We start from the raw sequence: 21,630 nt of genomic DNA, 5'->3' as shown, positions 1-21,630 counted from the left end.
GTACAAGCATTCTGCAAAATATATAAATAATAACGCGTCTGTCTATTGTTTTCAGCGTATGGTTTATAAAATTTGAAATATTAAATAGTTCGTTTCTATGTTTCTTGACGTTTTTTTTGTCACACTTTAGTTTGAAACTCGGATTTGTTTTCTCTCAATCGATTGATGACTTTTGAACAGTGGTATTTTTAACTTCATAATTTCTCAAATTTCTGCAATAATTTACAATGACAATGCCAATGCCAAATTATTTATGGGCTTTATTTCCGTATCTCAAATTATTTGCGCTATTTTTTTCCCTCTCTATTTGGACACCACGTTAATCAACCAATCGAGTTATTCTTCATATTCTATCTACTCTTTTTTTTGGACGCCATTTTGACCAATCGGTCGATTTATTCTTCCTATTCTGTCCCAGTGACGTGATATATTAGTTAAGCAGCTTACCACACAAATCATGCAAATGGTGATACAAGCATGAAACTTTGTAAGAACATGCCTTTAGGTGTATGTAATCATATTAGGGGGGTGGCCACGAAAAAAATTCATCCGATCATGTTGGCCATCTTGGATTTTCGAAATGACGTCTTCCCAGGGAAAAGACATCATATTTATGGTCGGTTTTACTTGTATTGTATCCAAAATGTTCAAAAAGGAGTTTATCATTGTTATATAAGATAAAGTATCACTTTCGGTCAAATATCGGTCGAGAACCCACTACTGGTTTTATGAATATTCCGAATATGACTGTTTTATAACAAGAATAATGTCAGGTGTTATATTCCACAAATCTTTGACTAATCTTCGATTTCTACATTAGGTTCGATAGGTTAAAGGCCAATAGAGGGCGCAATTTTATTCTAGTAAACCTTTTTGAGAGCGTGTGTTCTCATTGTTATAAGACGTGGCTCGGTACTTGTGTATCCATAGTTCATATTTTTAGTTACGAAGTTTTATATGAATTCTGATCGGATGTTGATTTGAAGGAATTCTATCCTTATTATAAACACAATTCTATAATGATAATGTTGTAAACACATAAAATAACATAATTAGAACAGTAATCTTGAATTTTATACAATTTCTAGAATATTACCTGTGAGATTTCCCTATGTAGCGTAATTTTTTTCATGTTACAGACACACACTCCCCGTGCACTTCTCTAATAGTTGGTTATTTTCACTCGGTTCTTGTTTGCTGTTGCATATAGTTATTGTTCAGATAATATTTGCGTTAGTGTTCTATCAGTTCATTGTTTGAAAAAGATATATGACCAGCTATAGCGTTTGCTTGTGATTATAATGACACCATGCATATGGCAAAGACGACAGAAATGATTCGCTGCCAATTAGCTACAATGAAGACAACTTTTTTTGGATGCTTGGTCTCTGAAGATATTGATGATAGCATACCCCCTCAATTGTTACAGTTGGTGAAAATGATGGACGTGGACCTGATATCAAATCGCAGTTAGACAACGTTACTACAAAGTCTGACTTAGCTTTGGCCCAACTTTTAATGTTCAATTATCACCCTAACAGCCAAAAGGTTACAGTACAACAAAGACATCCAGCTGATCGTGAGACACCATTTTGTGTGTATCTTGGACTGTTACTATTTGCAAAAACCAGAAAAAGAATAGACACATTATTTCAACATGGGTTATGTATCTCTTACGATCGGGTACTGGAAATATCAACGCAATTAGGTGAAGCTGTTGTTGAACGTTATTTGAATGAAGGTGTGGTATACCCGCCTTTATTAAAGAGCAAAGTGTTTACCACAGCTGCAGTCGACAACATAGATCACAACCCAAGCTCAACAACATCAAAATCATCTTTTCATGGGATCGGAATCTCTATTTTTCAACATCCTATAAAAGATGATATCGGCGTTAGAAGGGAGGAGTTAATATTACCTGCACATAAATAAAAATCTAAAAAGGTACCTGAACTCCCTGCTGCTTATATGAATATGAAACCGGCATATCTTAGAACAAAACAGAACCTCTCATTCTGCCTTACGATATTACTAATATACTTTACCACGATTATCTGCTCATGAGTCTGCAAAATGAGTATGAATTGTTAAATACGGTGAGATTAACAAGTGAAGATATCACGTCCGAAAATATTTCATGGTCATCATTTCATTCCTCAGAGAGACGTGGACCAACTGTTGAAGTGAGTCTAAGTTGCTTAATGCCATTATTTCAAGAACAAGCTTGCTCAGTTGCTACCATAAAACATTCGATGGATAAGGTCAGGATGTTGTGTCGTTTTTGAATCCTGGCCAAACTCCAGTGATTACAGCAGACCAACCGCTAATTGGTTTGGCAAAGCAAATTCAATTGGAATGGCCAAATGAATACGGTGAAAACAAATTCGTTGTTATAGGCGGTGGATTACATATTCAGATGGCATGTTTTAAGGTTTTGGGTGATCTTTTGCGGGATAGCGGTTGGATAGAGGCTTTATCAGAAGCAGATGTTGCATCCTCTAGGACTGCAGAATCGTTATTGTCAAGTTCTTATACTCCTAAAACTAGACTAGCACATCAAATAAACGCATGTGTGTTGTTTGATTTACTGATGTCTGCTTATGAATCTTCTAATAACGAAGATCCCAATGAATCAATAGAATTGGACAATTTTATACAATGGTGTGAAGAGAGAAAATTAGGTAGACCTCATTTTGAGTTTTGGTATTCGGTTCTTGAAATTCAGCTGTTGTTTTTTTTCGTACATTCGATCATTACGAGAAGCGAATTTCGAGCTTTATAAACAAACGTTGTCTTCCTTGATCCCATACTTTTTTGGACTTCACCATATCAACTATGCTAGATGGCTTCCTATTCATCCTCGCGATATGGCTTCATTAGAAACAAAAAACCAAGATATTAACAGAGAATTTGTTGAAGGGTATTTCACTGTTAAAAAATCTAATCGTTTTTCTCAAACATGGCGATAGACCAGGCTCATGAACAGAATAACGCTATTGTTAAAGGTGATGGTGGTGCTGTAGGGCTGACCGAGGATTCCGCCGCTTTGCGACGGTGGATAGTGGCCGGGCCTGAAATCAGTAGACTGATAAGCCAGTTCGAGGACTATTCGTCTAGAAGAAAGAACACAGATGATAGACATAATGACAGTTCTATGTCGATGCAAAAAGATTTCATTGACAAAGTGAGAAGTCTTAAGACTGTCATGAATGATTATGGAAATCCATTTCTTGGGGATTCTGAAGATATTTACAAGATAGACAGTAACGATATTGTACAAGAAGGCACAGGGAAAAAACTGGCGACCAATAAGTCTTTTAAACACAATATATAAACTTGGGTCTAGCTGTATCGCAGAGCGTTTGAATGCTATTTTATCACTTTTAATAAATAATGATCAAACAGGGTTCATTCCTGGAAGATATATTGGTGAAAATACTAGGCTAATTTATGATATTTTATTGTATACAGACGAGCATGATATACCTGGTATTCTCCTCCTTATTGATTTTGAAAAGGTGTTTGATTCAATTTCTTGGAGTTTTATTGAAAGTGTATTAGACTTTTTTAATTTTGGACCTACTATTAAACATTGGATCATTACTTTTTATACCAAAATTCAATCTGCAGTAACTCAAAATTGCCATCTCTCAGATTTTTTTGAGATTCAGAGGGGCTGCAGACAAGGGGATCCCCTTTCGCCTTATATATTTTTACTATGTGCAGAAATACTTGGTATACTTATACGAAATAATGACAAAGTTAAGGGAATCACTATAGATGACTCAAAGTATCTCATCTCACAATATGCAGATGATACCTCTCTTATACTTGATGGATCACCTGAATCTTTGGATGCATCTCTCCGTACTCTAGATAAATATGCAGATTTATCAGGTCTTAATATAAACTTAGACAAGACCAAGGTTGTTTGGATTGGGAAGAAAAAGTTAAGCCAAGAAACTATGTGTGTTAAGTGGGGATTGGAATTGGGTTCCAGCAGATTTACACTTCTTGGGATAAATTTCTCAGTGGATATTAGAGAAATTGAAAATTTAAACTATAACCCTAGGTTGAAAGAAATTGAAAACATTATAAAAACTTGGACTAATCAAATACTCTCACCAATTGGAAAAATAATAGTAATAAAAACACTTATAATATCAAAATTAAACCATCTATTCCTATCCATACCTAGTCCAAATAGCACAAAGCTTAAACATTTTACTGAAAAAATATTTTCCTTTATCTGGGATAACAAACCAGATGAAGTCAATAGAGACACATTATCCAAACCGCACTGTTTATGAGGACTAAAAATGATAAATATTGAAAACTACATAAAAGGTCTTAAATTAACCTGGATAAGAAGAATTAATAGAAATAATTCAAAACTAGTGAAACTATTCCTCTTTTCAGAAAATTTGAATTTTTTGGAAATGCAATTTCTTGGTCCTTATAAAAAGTTGAATAATCCATTTTGGAAAGAAGTATTTGATGCCTGGCAAGATCTTCAAAATTACAAAATAACTCTCAAATTAAAACATGCCCTTTATGGAAGAATGATGGAATAAAGATTGGTAACCATTCAGTATTATATAAAGATTGGACAAAAAAAGGGGTTTGGCTGATCAATGACTTGTTACTGGAAGGTGGAAATTTTATGACTTTTGATCACTTTAATAATGTATACAATATTAAAACTAATTTTCTCACATATCAAGGCCTAATTTCGGCAATAAAAAAGTATTTAAAAGAATATCAAACATGTCCAAATGACTTAAAGAGAGAAAACGGTCCAGTTTTGCCCTCAGTGTTAAAGGTTGTTTTTTTAAATCCCAGAAAGGTTCAAAAGATATGTATAATATTTTGAATGGTAAAAAGTCAAATCCTAAACAAAAATGTGAACAAAAATGGTCATTTATTCTCAATGCAAACTTCAATTGGAAAAATATCCATGTATTGCCCTTTTAAATTACAAAAAAATCAAAATTGCAGTGGTTTCAATACAGAATAATACATCGAATTTTAGGCATGAATGAACTAGTGCATGCTACTTTATGCTAAATTACTTTTTTTGTGCTGCTTTGTTCAATTGGTTTGGTATTGCAGTACATTATGTACAAGAAATTTGCATCCTCGTTTTAAATAACCAACATACATGACTCGTTGCTCGAAAAAGGAAAACATTTTAAAGTATCAAAATATGTGTCCATTTTATGGTTATGAGACCAAGGTCTTTCTTTGGACAATTGTGAAAAATAATACCCTAGAAATAACAAGAACAATGATATAACATTCAAATTGAGACTTTGATAATAGCCATAGAATTACTATGCTGACTTAAATCTTGACTAAAATATACATGTTTGCAATCTTACAATTAAGGGGAGAAAATATTTTGGATTATCTCTCTTTGATTGTTGAAATTTAGCTTGAATGGGTATACATTTGTTAGTTTTTTTTCTCCAGTAACCCCTTTCTTTGGAAACAGGTAATCCAAAATTTGTTTTTATTTATAAAAAATCAGAAAACATATCACAATATGACAATCATGATTGTTACTCTTGCTTTTTTTATTTATTTCAATTCTTATGATGTTTGCACAATGTTTTATAAAGATTTATTTATGCATGAAGATAGATTTATATACCAACTTGTTTATTCATATATAATATTACAGTTTTGTATTTTCATAGACAGTTGTATGAGTCAAAGTGTGATAAAAGGAATAAAAATTATAAATGGAATGTTTATGCTTTATCTAGCTATTTAAATGACTAAGGATTCTTTAAAAATTTTCTCATACAACTGTCAAGGTTTAAATTCTAGAGAGAAGCGGAGAGATGTATTCGAATACTTAAAATCAAAGCTCTGTCATATTTACTGTCTGCAAGACACACACTTTACTGAAAAAGATGAATCATTTATAAGAAACCAATGGGGAGGAGAATGCATTTTTAATTCTTTTGCTTCAAATCAAAGAGGAGTTGCCATTTTATTTGCAAATAATCTTGATTTTAAAATAAATAAGATAAAGAAAGATGATAATGGAAATTTTCTTGGTGTAGATATTTCAATTGAAGGTAAAAATATAACACTTGTTAATTTATATGGACCAAATAATGACTCACCATCTTTTTATAATAAAGTTAATGAAATAATAGAAAACTTTAATTACCAACAAGTTATTCTGACAGGGGATTTTAACTTAGTTCAAAATCAGGCATTAGATACATACAACTATCTTAATATAAATAATCCAAGAGCAAGAGAAAAAATCTTTGAACTTATTGAAACTTATGATCTAATTGATCCCTTCCGAGAATACTACCCAGACAAGAAACGATTTACATGGAGAAAAACTCATCCTCTGAAGCAAGCTAGGCTTGACTTTTTTCTTATATCTCGAAGTTTCTATCAAAATGTAAAAGAAGTAGAAATTCAACACAGCTATAGATCTGACCATTCACCTATAGTTCTACACTTTAAAATAAGTGATTTCAATATTGGGAAGGGTTTGTGGAAATTTAATAATAGTTTATTGTACGATATGGAATATGTTAAATCTGTTAAAGAAAAAATAAAACAAGTAAAAGATCAATATGCAACTTTAGTATACAATAGAGACTCACTGGACCAGATTGATTGCTTAGATATTCAATTTACAATAAATGATCAGCTGTTCTTAGAAACATTAATGACAGAAATTAGGGGTAAAACAATTTCCTTTGCATCATATAAAAAGAAAGAAAAAAATAAATTGGAAAATGCTTTAATACATGAAATTCAAAAATTAGAAGAAAATATACAAACCACAGAAGCTCTTGAAGATCTCAACCAAAAGAAATCTGAATTACAAATTTTAAGACAAGAAAAAATGCGTGGTCACTATGTTCGCTCAAAAATGCAATGGGTAGAAGAAGGAGAAAGATCCTCAAAATATTTTCTCAACTTAGAAACTAAGAACTTTGTTAATAAAACAATTCCAAAACTAGTCAATAATGAAGGCTGTTTAATAAACAAACAAGAACATATTTTATTGGAAGCTAAAAACTTCTATAAAAATTTATATTCAAAGAAAGATACAATAAATAGTGTTGATCTCAATAAGGAAATTCCATTTTTAGACGTTCCCAAGTTAACAAATGAAATAAGGGATACCCTTGAGGGAAAAATCTCCTATTCAGAATTAACATCTGCTATTAAAAGAATGAAAAGTAACAAAAGCCCAGGATCTGATGGATACACCAGTGAGTTTTTTAAATTCTTTTGGATAGATTTAGGTAAATTTGTTCTTAGATCAATCAACTATGGGTATAATATGGGTGAAATGTCAGTATCCCAAAAAAGAGGGATAATTACTTGTATACCAAAGGGAGATAAACCAAGACAATATATGAAAAACTGGCGACCAATAAGTCTTTTAAACACAATATATAAACTAGGGTCTAGCTGTATCGCAGAGCGTTTGAAGTCTATTTTATCACTTCTCATAAATAATGATCAAACAGGGTTCATTCCTGGTAGATATATTGGTGAAAATACTAGACTGATTTATGATATTTTATTGTTTACAGAAGAACATGATATACCTGGTATTCTCCTCCTTATTGATTTTGAAAAGGCGTTTGATTCAATTTCTTGGAGTTTTATTGAAAGTGTATTAGACTTTTTTAATTTTGGGCCTTCTATTAAACATTGGATCACTACTTTTTATACTAAGATTCAATCTGCAGTAACTCAAAATTGCCATCTCTCAGATTTTTTTGAGATTCAGAGGGGCTGCCGACAAGGGGATCCCCTATCACCTTATATATTTTTACTATGTGCAGAAATACTGGGTATACTTATACGAAATAATGACAAGGTTAAAGGAATCACTATAGATGACTCAGAATATCTCATATCACAATATGCAGATGATACCTCTCTTATACTTGATGGATCACCTGAATCTTTGGATGCATCTCTCCGTACTCTAGATAAATATGCAGATTTATCAGGTCTCAATATAAACTTAGACAAGACCAAGGTTGTTTGGATTGGGAAGAAAAGGTTTAGCCAAGAAACTATGTGTGTCAAGTGGGGATTGGAATGGGGTTCCAGCAGATTTACACTTCTTGGGATAAATTTCTCAGTGGATATTAGTGAAATTGAAAATTTAAACTATAACCCAAGGTTAAAAGAAATTGAAAACATTATAAAAACTTGGACTAATCAAATACTCTCACCAATTGGAAAAATTACAGTGATAAAAACACTTATAATATCAAAATTAAACCATCTATTCCTATCCATACCTAGTCCAAATAGCACAAAGCTGAAACATTTTACTGAAAAAATATTTTCCTTTATTTGGGATAACAAACCAGATAAAGTCAATAGAGACACCTTATCCAAACCGCACTGTTTAGGAGGACTAAAAATGATAAATATTGAAAACTATATAAAAGGTCTTAAATTAACCTGGATAAGAAGAATTAATAGAAATAATTCAAAACTAGTAAAACTATTCCTCTTTTCAGAAAATTTGAATTTTTTGGAAATGCAATTTCTTGGTCCTTATAAAAAGTTGAATAATCCATTTTGGAAAGAAGTATTTGACGCTTGGCAAGATCTACAAAATGTACAAAATAACTGTCAAATTAAAACATGCCCTTTATGGAAGAATGATAGAATAAAGATTGGTAACAATCCAGTACTATATAAAGATTGGACAAAAAAAGGGGTTTGGCTGATCAATGACTTGTTACAGGAAGATGGAAATTTTATGACTTTTGATCACTTTAATAAGGTATTCAATATTAAAACTAATTTTCTCACATATCAAGGCCTAATTTCGTCAATCAAAAAGTATTTAAAAGAATATCAAATATGTCCAAATGACTTAAAGAGAGAAAACGGTCCTGTTTTGCCCTCAGTGTTAAAGGTTTTTTTTAAATCCCAGAAAGGTTCAAAAGATATGTATAACATTTTGAATGGTAACAAATCAAATCCTAAACAAAAATGTGAACAAAAATGGTCATTAATTCTCAATGCAAACTTCAATTGGAAAAATATTCATGTACTGCCCTTTCATATAACAAAAAATTCAAAATTGCAGTGGTTTCAATACAGAATAATACATCGAATCTTAGGCACAAATGAACTTCTCCTTAAAATAAAAATTAAAGATACAAATATTTGCAGTTTTGGGTGCGGAGGGGTCGAAACAATAGAACATATATTCTGGACGTGCCCATATATATCAAAATTATGGGAAGACCTTAACCTTTGGATATTTGAGAAGACAGAAATAGAACTAACTTTAAATATTGATTTGGTTTTATTTGGTATTTTAACAAAAACAGATAAAAATGATATAAGAAACATAATACTTCTGCTAACAAAATTCTACATCTATAGAAGCAAATTAGCTATGGAACAAACCAATATAATAGCACTTAAAAATTATTTGAAGGAAAACTTATTGATAGAAAAAAATATATTCTATAAAAATAAATTACTCAGTAGGGCAGAAAACTGCTGGAACCCCTGGACTCCTTTACTATCATAAAAACCAAAAAAACAAAAAACAAATAGACCACATATATTGTATATATTTCATATCCAAACGGCCTCTGTCTTAAAATCATTATCTGCAATGTATCAAACTATTTTTTAGTGTATATAACTATTATGCATACAAATGTGTGTAACCTATTATGTTCATGTGCAAATAAGGAAAAGAGAAATTTAATATAGAAAACAGTATATATATTCTTCAAAACCTGTGCATTTGTTATACAAATAATTGTATTTGAAAATCTCATTAGTAAACTTCGTTCTGTTTATTTTTCTTTTTTTTTCTTTCAAATATTGAAAATTGAATGTATAATACTAACAAATACTAACAACTGTATAAATATGAGATTTACTAATGTTAACGAGGCCGGGATAAGGTACCGGTACTTGATGTTTTAAACTAACAAATGTACAGATTTCATTAAAATATGATAAATTTAAAAAAAAAAAAAAAAAAAAAAAAAAAAAAAAATGAATGAACTTCTCCTTAAAATAAAAATTAAAGATACAAATATTTGTAGTTTTGGGTGCGGAGGGGTCGAAACAATAGAACATATATTCTGGACGTGTCCATATATATCAAAATTATGGGAAGACCTTAACTCCTGGATATTTGAGAAGACAGAAATAGAACTAACTTTAAATATTGATTTGGTTTTATTTGGTATTTTAACAAAAACAGATAAAAATGATATAAGAAACTTAATACTTCTGTTTACAAAATTTTACATCTATAGAAGCAAATTATCTATGGAACAAACCAATATAATAGAACTTAAAAATTATTTAAAGGAAAACTTATTAATTGAAAAAAATATATTCTATAAAAATAAATTACTCAGTAGGGCAGAAAACTGCTGGAACCCCTGGACTCCTTTACTATCATAAAAACAAAAAAACAAAAAATAAATAGACTCCACATATAATGTATATATATTTCATATCCAAACAGCCTCTGTCTTAAAATAATTATCTGCAATGTATCATACTAAAACAGCTGTGTCTATTAAATATATTATATATATCTTCTTTTTAGTGTATATAACTATTATGCATACAAATGTGTGTAACTTATTATGTTCATGTGCAAATAAGAAAAAAAGAAATTTAATATTAAAAACAATATATATATATATATTTTCAAAACCTGTGCATTTGTTATACAGATCATTATGTTTGAAAATCTTAATGGTAAACTTCTTTCTTTTTGAAATTACTGACATGGTATAATTTTTTATTTAATTATTGAAAATTGAATGTATAATACTAACAAGTACTAACAACTGTATAAATATGTTATTTACTAATGTTAACGAGGCTGGGATAAGGTACCGGTACTTGCTGGTTTAAACTAACAAATGTACAGATTTCAATAAAATATGATAAATTAAAAAAAAAAAATATAAGTACTCAAAATTATATCTCTTTTTTATGATATTTTAGTTGCATCTCAAATGTCACCAGGAATGCCAATGGTTGCATCTCAAATGTCACTAGGAATGCCTATGGTTGCATCTCAAATGTCACCAGGAATGCCAATGGTTGCATCTCAAATGTCACAAGGAATGCCAATGGTTGCATCTCAAATGTCACCAGGAATGCCAATGGTTGCATCTCAAATGTCACAAGGAATGCCGATGGATGCATCTCAAATGTCAACAGGTATGTCATTATTGATGACGCTCATGACGGTGCAGATGGTTCTGATGATTGTGATGACGATAAAGGAAATAAACTCATCATAGATACCAGGATTTAAATTTTGTACTTACGCTAGACGCGCGTTACGCTAGACGCGCGTTACGCTAGACCCGCGTTACGCTAGACGCGTGTTACGCTAGACGCGCATTTCGTCAAAAAAAGACTCATCAGTGACGCTCGAATCCAAAACAGTTACAAAGACCAAATAAAGTACGATACTAAACCCATGACTGGAAGGATTGTCCTTGATTTTCATATGCTGTAACATAATCTTTCAATCAGTTTAATTGAGGTCTGGAGCTGACATGTCAGTAACTGATAATAGGCCTTTGTTAATTTATCTATTATTGTCATTTTGCTTACTAGTAGTTTCTTTTGTTTCTTATTCTGACATCGGACTCGGACTTCTTATAAACTGAGTTTTACTGTGCGTATTGTTGTGTGTGTTTTTTTTACATTGGCTAGAGGTATAGGGATGGGGGGGGGGGGGGGGTTGAGATCTCACTAAACATGTTTAACCCCGCCGCATTTTTGCGCCTGTCCCAATTCGGGAGCCTCTGCATGGCCTTTGTTAGTCTTGTACGATTTTTAATTTTAAATTAGTTCATTATATGTTTTGTTTTGTATGACGTCCATTTTCATTGAACAAGTACATATTTTTGTTTAGGGGCCACCTGAAGCCAGCCACCGGCTGCGGGATTTTCTCGTTGTGTTGAAGACCCATTGGTGGCCTTCGGTTGTTTTCTGCTCTTTGGTCGGGTTGTTGTCTCTTTGACGCGTTCCCCATTTCCATTCTCTATTCTAAAAATAAGAAGATGTGGTATGATGGCCAAAGAGACAACCCTCAACAAGAGACAAAGTGACACAGAATGTAACAAATATAGGTCACCGTCCGTCCTTCAACTATAAGCAAAGCTCATACCGCAAAGTCAGCTATAAAAGTCCCCGAAATGACAAATGTAAAACAATTCAAATGAGAAACTAACGGCATAATTTATGTATAAAATAATGAACGAATAACAAATATGTTACACAGCAACAAACGGCAACCTCTGAACTACAGGCTCCTGACTTGGGACAGACACATACAGAATGTGGCGGGGTTAAACCAGTTTGAAGGTGCCAACCCTCCCCAAACCTAGGACAATGGTGTAACAGTACAACATTTTCAGTTCTTACATTACTAATTGATACAAATAACTTGAAAAATAACATACAGCGTCAGGACTCATGTAGAGGTTTAGTTGGTGTTCGAGCTATCAATATTTATCAATTCAACAGTAGTACGGTTAATAGGCATTTATAGCAGCTGGTATGTTTGAATAGGTTCCAACTCAAAAGTGGCACAGGTTTTTTCCCACTTATTTCAAATGCAGTTGTGAATTCCTTTACGCTTGCAAATGTTTTTAAGACGTGAATCCTGATGATCTCCTGTGCTCGGATATTGTAATTTTTTTTATTAGAGGATGAAAAAGTACTTATCCCCTTTTGGCTTTTGTTTACATATCTTTTGAATATTTCCTGGTCCCTTTCTTGTGTAAATCAACTGTGAAACTGCTTCATAATCTACCAAAACGAAGATCGTTATGTATACTTTTTAGGGATGTCAACGAGTACTTGAGTACTCGAGTATCATTCAGTAGTACCGAGTATCGATAACCAAAATGATACTAAGTCTAGACTAATACAATACAAAACAATACAATATTTTTTTATTTTCCAAATTAAAGGGCCCATTAAGAGCATAACATTAATTACAACATGACATAAACATTACAGAGTGATTAAAGAAACATAAAATAATAATTGAAATTCAAATGCATGAAGAAAGGATCAGTGGTCAAGGGGAGATAATTTTGATATATTTTAGAGTATTTAACTAATTTTCTGATTTTCTTAGTTGCAGGCCTTTATCCAGGTATGCACATAAAATAGATAAAAATCTGCTATCTTCATTAATCATGATCCATGAAAAAAGATCATTTATATTTAAACTATCTAAACTGGGGTATTTTTTTATATAATCAGTGATATCTCTTCTGAGGTTATTGTAAATAGGGCATTCCAGAAGAAAGTGCATTTCATTTTCAATACAATTTGTATTACAATATAAACATATCCTCTCATGTCGAGGTAATATTTCATATTTACCACATACATTGGTAATTCGTTCATGTCTGCCAGTTTCTATTCTTAAACAGTGATTGCTGAGTCTGTATTTTGTTAACAAATGTTTTTGTGGGTGCTTTAAATCTAAATAATTTTCATAGTCAAATGACCTTTTGAATGAAAAATAAGTGTCCAATTTGCCTTGATTCTGTAAATAAAAATCTCGCATTTTCTCCCAATCATTTTGAAAATTTAATTTGAGCTGTTTTTTCAATAAGTTTTTAAATTTATTTTTTCCTAGATTTTTACATATATTTAGGTCAATACCCAATTTTTCACTGTAGAAAATGATATTAGAGAGCCATGAATTATTGGAACTGGTTTGACCTTTACTTTCTATCATTTTTAACTCAGCATAAGCATTTTTCAATAAATCAGATGGAGAATTCTCTAGTCTATGCCAATACATAAACATATGTGTTAGCAAATTTATATAAAGAGGATATCTACCCAATTCAGACAGGACTGCTACATTTGTGCACATCTTTGTAACACCAATAATATACTTACAAAATTTCAAATTTAGCTTCTCAAACTCCCAATCTTTAAATATGTCATAAAGGGACAAATTTTTCTTTTTAGAAGTAATGTTAATAACACCCCAATTTGTACAACCATAAGTTACAATTGGCTGTATACAGTGATCAAATAAATGCAAAAGAGTTTTAATAGGAGGATTAGATGATTTCAAATCTTTATAAAGTTTAAAACTGGCCTTTTGACCTTTTTGGAATAATTGTTTCCTGGCTTCATTAAAGTTTCCAGTATTTTGGATGACTATGCCAAGATATTTGTATTGTTTAACACATTCAATAGCATTATTTCCTACATTGAAATTTTCATTGAGGAGTCTACCACTCCTATTGAATATTATAATCTTGGTTTTCTTCACATTTATTTTTTTATACACCAATCTTTGCAGAATGTGCACAAAGTATCAAGTCTTTTCTGAAGCCCTTCTTTTGAGTCAGATATTAATACAAGATCATCAGCATAAAGTAGACATGGTATCTTTTCATCATTTAAATTGACATCATCATAATTGTTCGATAATATATCTTGCAAATCATTAATAAACAGTTTAAACAATGTGGGACTCAAAACATCACCTTGTCGTACACCAACATTATATCTAAAAAAATCAGTTATTTTGTCTTCTACTTTAACACACACTTTGTCGTTACTATACATAGATTTCAAAATGTTATAAAAAATACCATTATTTGTATGCTGTAATAATTTGTATAATATACCAATATGAATAACCTTGTCAAAGGCCTTGCGAAAATCTACAAAACATACATACAATTTACCTTTGCCTCTTTTAACATATTTTTCTATGAGACATTTTAGTACAAAAATGTGATCCGAAGTGCGAGCTTTCTTAGAAAAAACAATTTGAGTTTTGTTTATGATATTGTTATCAGATAAAAATTTATCAAGTCGGTTTGTTTTTATAATTTAAAAACTTACTTGGCTGAAATTCGTCTGCAAATTTGACTGGATAGCCTTAAGGTATAAAATGTAAATAAATTTGTAAGTGAGTGAAACCTGCTCACACTGTTATATTATATCCTTATTATTTGATTTAGATTGTTCGAGTTAGACGTTAAATTTTCGGTTTGTTTTTATAATTTAAAAACCAGTAATTACTTGGCTGAAATTCGTCTGCAAATTTGACTGGATAGCCTTAAGGTATAAAATGTAAATAAATTTGTAAGTGAGTGAAACCTGCTCACACTGTTATATTATATCCTTATTATTTGATTTAGATTGTTCGAGTTAGACGTTAAATTTTCAGTTAGAGAAATTCGTAATTTTGAGTTAGATAGTTTTTGAACACAATGGCCGATCGCCCTAGAAGAGAGGGAGCGGGACATAACTACAAAAGCTTAGCAGAGTATGGGCTTCCAGTTGTAGGTGAAGTCGAAGCCGAAGTAAAACCCAAAACTCCAAGCAGCGCCCGTAGGAGGTTAGAGGCCGCACAACTGTTAGACAGATCGTTCAACGAGGAAGACGAGAGTGATGAAGAGCTAACACAATTGAGAAAGTCGTTCCAAGAAGCCGGGGAGAGTTTGAAAAAGCAAAAAAGAGAAAATGAGAAACAGCGTCTTCGGGTGGAACTTAAAAAGAAGCAGGATGAGCTAGAGCAGGAGAAAGGTGAGATAGTTTATGAGAAAACTAAGAATAAGAAGGTTACTAAGACTCGGACAAAAAAGTCTGATATCGTTAGTAAAACTGACAAAAAACACGATTCAAAAAATCAAGATAAGCTAGTTGCTGACACAAGCAAACCGGATGAGGCTGTTAAGCTAGACGATTTGAGAAAATTTGAGTTTTTAAATAAGTTGGTTGACAAAAAACTTTCGAAGCTAGGTTTGATTGAAAAATCAAGTGATTCGAGTTCAGATTCTGAAGACAATACTATACGACGTAGTGAGAAAGCTATTTTCATTTCGAATAGCTCTGATTCTGATTCAGACAGTTCTTTAAAGCGTAAAAAACACAAGAAATCAAAGAAATCAAAGAAAACAAAATCAGGTATTAAAGCAAAGTCTTCGGATAAGGTTAAAACTCAGTTACTTTGGCCTCAGAGTGCCTTACAATATGAATATGTTAATGAGCAGGTGTCCTTTAATAACTTAGACATGAAGCTATTTACAGCTGGGGAGCTGGAGATTATCACCCGAGCAGATATTTCTGAGATTGAACGAAAGGGTCGCTTAAATTTGTTGAAAAAGATTACGTACTACAGTCAGATTTATTCTTGGAAAGGCCTTTTAGCCTTTTACGCAGCCTGGTTAAGGAAAATTGAACTCGGACAAAATAAATGGTCTGATGATCCTTCTGTTATCGAGCTTCCTATTTTAACACCATATGTTTTATCAAAATCAAAATTTTCAAACAGCTCATTCAAAGTTGAAAGTAAAGATGATACAATTTGGTTTTGTACATTATACAACAGAAATCGATGCACTTATCATGGTTCTCATCAGACTTCTATTAGAGGTGTCCAGCGAACAGTTCAGCATATTTGCGCTGTTTGTTGGAAGAAAGATAGAAATAAACTTTACCACCCAGAATGTTCCAGTTCTTGTCCTCAATTTCCTCAAAAGAAGGAATGACTAGGTAAAAACATTTCAGAACTAAACCCTTCAGCAGAAGTTTTTTATCCGGAATATATGCTTCGCCAGAGCAGCGATGTTTTCGCTTGTTCTCATGTTCTTATCGATGGTAGGCGTAGTAAATATTGTAAAACTAAAAACGAAGAGAAGGATAAAAGATCTGATGAATTATCGAATAAAATTTTAGAGGAGTGTACTATTTGTTCTGATTTGATTTCTGATATGCATTGGTTGCCTATTCAGGATAAAATTATCTCAGATCACGAAATTATTTTTAGCTCGAATATGTATAATTATGAAGGTGTTCGCATACCATTGGATACTCATTTGAATATTGATTTTTTCAAAATTATGCTCTCGGATTACCATGACAGAGATATATGCGCTTTACTAGAGTTTGGATTTCCTGTTGGTTATGATTATAAAAAACATATGCATGGTGCTTCTTGTACGGTACAAAATCATAAAGGGGCGATACAATTTTTGAATGACATTGATAAATATCTTCGAAAAGAAATAGAAAAAAAGGCCTTATTGGGTCCTTTTCATTCGAACCCATTTTCTCACGAAATCATCATTTCACCTCTGAACAGCGTTCCTAAAAAAGATACTGTGGAAAGACGTGTTATTCTGGATCTTAGTACTCATGGAGGTGGGGGTGTCAATGGTGGTATAAACAAGGATTTATATTTAGGTGAAGAAGTTCATTTAAAGTATCCAAACGTTGATGCTTTGGTTGAAATTATTAAAAGCAAGGGTCCTGGTTGCCTTTGTTTCAAACGGGATTTGAGTCGTGCTTACCGCCAAATAAATATAGATCCACACGATGTTCATTTAGTAGGTTACCGCTGGAGAGACCATTTGTATTTTGACCGTGTGTTATCTATGGGTCTATGTTCAGCAGCGCAAATTTGCCAACGTTTTACCAATGCAGTCGCATATATATTTAGATTAACAGGTTTTGACATTATTAACTATCTTGACGATTTCGCGGGTGCAGAAACGTCTGAAAACGCCTTTATAGCTTTTAAGGAGCTGGAAACTTTATTTTTGTCTTGTGGTATAGAGGAATCTACTCATAAGGCCTTCTCACCATCTCATAGAATGGAATTTTTAGGTATTATTTGCGATACAGTCAAGTTAACTTTAGAAATCCCTGACGATAAATTAAAGGATATTCGAAGTATTCTTGGATCGTGGGAGGGTAGACAATCAGCTAAACTAAGGGATATACAGTCCCTTATAGGGAAATTGAACTTTTTAGCAACTTGTGTGCGTCCTGGAAGGGTCTTCATGTCTCGTTTACTTAACTGGTTACGTGAGGTATATAACAGAAAGGGTTACATTTCTATTCCGTCGACCATTATCAAAGATATCGTATGGTGGCAGAAGTTCGTCCCGTTATATAATGGCATCTCTATGATGTCGTTGGAAGAGTGGTCTAAACCAGATGAAATTTTCTCCTCTGATTCATGTATTACTGGTTGTGGTGGATGGTTCAGCGGTCGTTTTTTTCACAGAACCTTTCCAAATTTTATCCTAGAATATAACCTTCACATTAACTGTCTGGAGTTATTGGCAATTGTAATTTGTTTAAAGCTCTGGGGTCAATTTTTCAAGGGCCGAAAAATACGAATCTTGTGTGATAATCAAGTGTCGGTTACAGTGATAAACACAGGAAGATCCCGAAATGAGTACTTACAAATGTGTCTGAGAGAAATATGTTACTTATGTGCACTATCAGAATTCGAGGTGCGAGCATGTCATGTGCCCGGAAGTGAGAATAGAATCAGTGATTATTTGTCTCGTTGGCATTTGTCTGATTTGCATCGAACTCAATTTTTTAACTCTGTTTCCTCGAATTTAGAGGAATTTGAAGTTGAAGACAGTCTATTTGCTTTTAGTCACAGTTGGTAATTTTTATATATTTGCATATATATAATTCCTTTTTTCAGATGCTCAGTTTAAACAGTTAGAGAAAGATGTTAAAACGTCTACTAAGTCTGCGTTTGCAGTAGGAACTCAAAAAAATTTAGTTTCACAATGGAGAGCCTTTTTGCTCTTTTGTTTTTATTTTGATGTTGCTCCCATTCCTGTCACTTTTAAAACGATTAGCTGTTATGCGCAATTTTTAAGTCGATCATTCAAATCGACGGATTCTATTAGGAATTATATCAATGGTGTAAAAATTATGCATTTTTATTTAGATCTTCCATTTCCACCTTTAGATAATTTTGAATTTAAGTTGTTAATGGCGGGAATTTCTAGAGTCAAACAGCACTGTCCTAGACAAGCTAGGCCTATTACTCCCGATTTGCTAAAAGAGATGCTTAATTTTTTAGACCTTGATAATTGTACAGATATTGTGTATTGGTGTTTATTTTTATTTGCCTTTTTTCTTATGTCTCGTAAGTCTAATTTAGTGCCAGATTCTGTAGATTCTTTTGATTGTAAAAGACAACTTACTAGAGGCAAAGTTTTTATGCATGAAAGAGTAGCTATTGGGGTATTTGAATGGACTAAAACTATACAATGTGGTGAACGAATTTTAAAAATACCGTTGGTCAAAATAGATGATTCTAATTTATGTCCCGTTACTGCATACAATAGAATGTGCCGCATGATTCCTGCTCCTGAAGAATCTCCTGCTTTTGTTATCAAGAGAAATGCTAGTCTTAAAACAGTAACATACAAACAGTTTCAATATAAGCTTAAGCGTATAATTTCATTGACTGGGCGAGATCCTCGCCTTTACTCCACACATTCTTTTAGACGGGAAGGTGCGTCATTTGCCTTTCAGGCTAGAGTTCCTAGTGAACTGATACAGCTGCACGGTGACTGGGCAAGTGATGCTTATAAGCTATATTTGAATTTTACTATGCAGGAAAAAATATCTGTTGCAGAGTCAATGGCCAAACTTTTATAATATTTTTCAGACATAACCAACAAACATGTACTGGTGTTATCCGATTCAATCTGTAAACATTTATCTGGCATTTCTAACATGGACCTTCAAGCTTACAGTGGTGCTCGTATTTCCACTATTAAGAAGAAACTGGATCAAGGTGAAATAAACTTGAGTAACTATTCATACTGTCTTATTCATGTTGGAACTAACGATGTTAGAGACTTTTCTGTAGATCGAATCATTGCTGATTTTAGAGAGTTATTTGTAAAATTTAAATCTTTGTCTCCGCATATCAAGCTTTATATATCTTCTATTTTACCAAGACCTGTAGATTTTGATTTAACTGGTTTTAAATGTGCTAATATTAATAAGCAATTACTTTCTGTATGTTCTAAATATAACATTATTTTTATAAAATCATATAAAAGGTTTCTTGTAAGAGGGCGTCCTATTAGGTCTCTTTTTGCCTTTAAGGACGGAGGGTTGCATCTTAATGAAGCTGGTCTATACGAGCTTCGCAGATGCTTTCAACATGTTATCAGTCATATATAATTTGTATTATGTATTTTTTGTTGTATGATAATCACCTTATGGTTTGTTTGTATGCTTTGTATATTGATAGGAGGTCATCGATGTTAATCTTATAAGGGAGCAATTTATCCCTTAGGATTTTGATCTTACAAAGAAGTGTACTATTCTTTGGGATCATAAGCTTACTTGAAGTTAGTGCACTTACAGGGGAGTCCGTCATATTCTCTGAGTGTGTCGTATAAAGGAAGTTTCTTATTCCTTTTTATTCAACTGAAACTTACAAGGAAGTGTTTCATTCCTTGGGTTTCAATTCTTCTATTTGCGTGTGTGTGTAATTTGTGTTTGTTAATCTTTGTTGGCGGGTTGTTTGGCGCATTTTGTTATTTCTTTTAGGCCCGCTTTATTAAGATTATTCGTATGTGTATCTTTTGTATTGTATTATATGAATATTTTGTGCGTAAATTATATTTATTTATGTATCTTATATGTTAATTCAAGCTGCCAAAATTAAACTATTACTGGTTTATATCTTCTTTATTTGAAAGCCCCCGTAATTGGTTTGTTTTTATAATTTAAAAACCAGTAATTACTTGGCTGAAATTCGTCTGCAAATTTGACTGGATAGCCTTAAGGTATAAAATGTAAATAAATTTGTAAGTGAGTGAAACCTGCTCACACTGTTATATTATATCCTTATTATTTGATTTAGATTGTTCGAGTTAGACGTTAAATTTTCACCCACCCACCCAAACCCATTTTACAAAATTGAAGTTTGCTATTTGAGTGAGCAGTTGTAGAGTTTTCGCATTTTGGGCGCATTTTGTTATTTCTTTTAGGCCCGCTTTATTAAGATTATTCGTATGTGTATCTTTTGTATTGTATTATATGAATATTTTGTGCGTAAATTATATTTATTTATGTATCTTATATGTTAATTCAAGCTGCCAAAATTAAACTATTACTGGTTTATATCTTCTTTATTTGAAAGCCCCCGTAATTTGTTATACAGAATGGTATTGAAAAGTATGCCAAGACTATTATCGATGGCAATACCTCTGTAATTTTCAGGGTTCTGCGGGTTATCAGATTTGAATATAGGAGTAATGTAGCTCTCAGAACAATTACTGGGATAAATGCCAGATAGAAGAAACGCATTCAAAAGTTTTAGTAAGCAATCTTGCATATAACTCTGTGAAACTTTTAACATTTCATTTGTAATAGTGTCTAGACCTGGACTTTTCCCAGATTTTAATTGCCTCAGGGCTTTTTGGAGTTCACCAGGGGTGATTTTAAAGTCAATCTCACTGCATCCAAAGTTTTTCTTTTCTAATAGTTCAAGTTTACTCTTTATCTCTTTTATCTTGGACTTTATGTGTTCATTTTCAGGAATTGATGACAAGTCAGAGAAATATTTATACCAAATGTCACCATCTATGTTGTTTTTAGTTTCTGAATTATTTTCAAGACGGAGTTGATTGACAAGGTTCCAATAATCCTTTGGATTTTCTGATTCTAGATTGCTTAAATGGTCCAAAATATTTTCTCTAAATTCTTTTCTTTTTCCTCCTTAGTTTGGCAAATTGTTTATTAAGTTTAAAAAAAGAGCCACGCACTATCGGATCTTTCGGA

The 21,630-nt window shown here is 32.4% G+C and overlaps 1 protein-coding gene across 1 annotated transcript; it reads left to right on the top strand.

Annotated features, from left to right (window-relative positions):
- The first annotated feature begins 15,173 nt into the window (after positions 1-15,173).
- Positions 15,174-20,343, top strand: LOC134695131 (uncharacterized). The gene is made up of 2 exons (XM_063556317.1): positions 15,174-15,597; positions 19,499-20,343. The coding sequence occupies exons 1-2, from the start codon at positions 15,282-15,284 to the stop codon at positions 20,020-20,022; spliced, it is 840 nt and encodes a 279-aa protein (XP_063412387.1). The 5' UTR covers positions 15,174-15,281; the 3' UTR covers positions 20,023-20,343.
- Positions 20,344-21,630: the final 1,287 nt, after the last annotated feature.

This window comes from Mytilus trossulus, chromosome 13 (genome assembly GCF_036588685.1).
Source record: "Mytilus trossulus isolate FHL-02 chromosome 13, PNRI_Mtr1.1.1.hap1, whole genome shotgun sequence".
Lineage (NCBI taxonomy): Eukaryota > Metazoa > Mollusca > Bivalvia > Mytilida > Mytilidae > Mytilus > Mytilus trossulus.
Note: the sequence above shows the minus strand (reverse complement) of the source record. Positions and strands in the feature narration are given on the sequence as shown.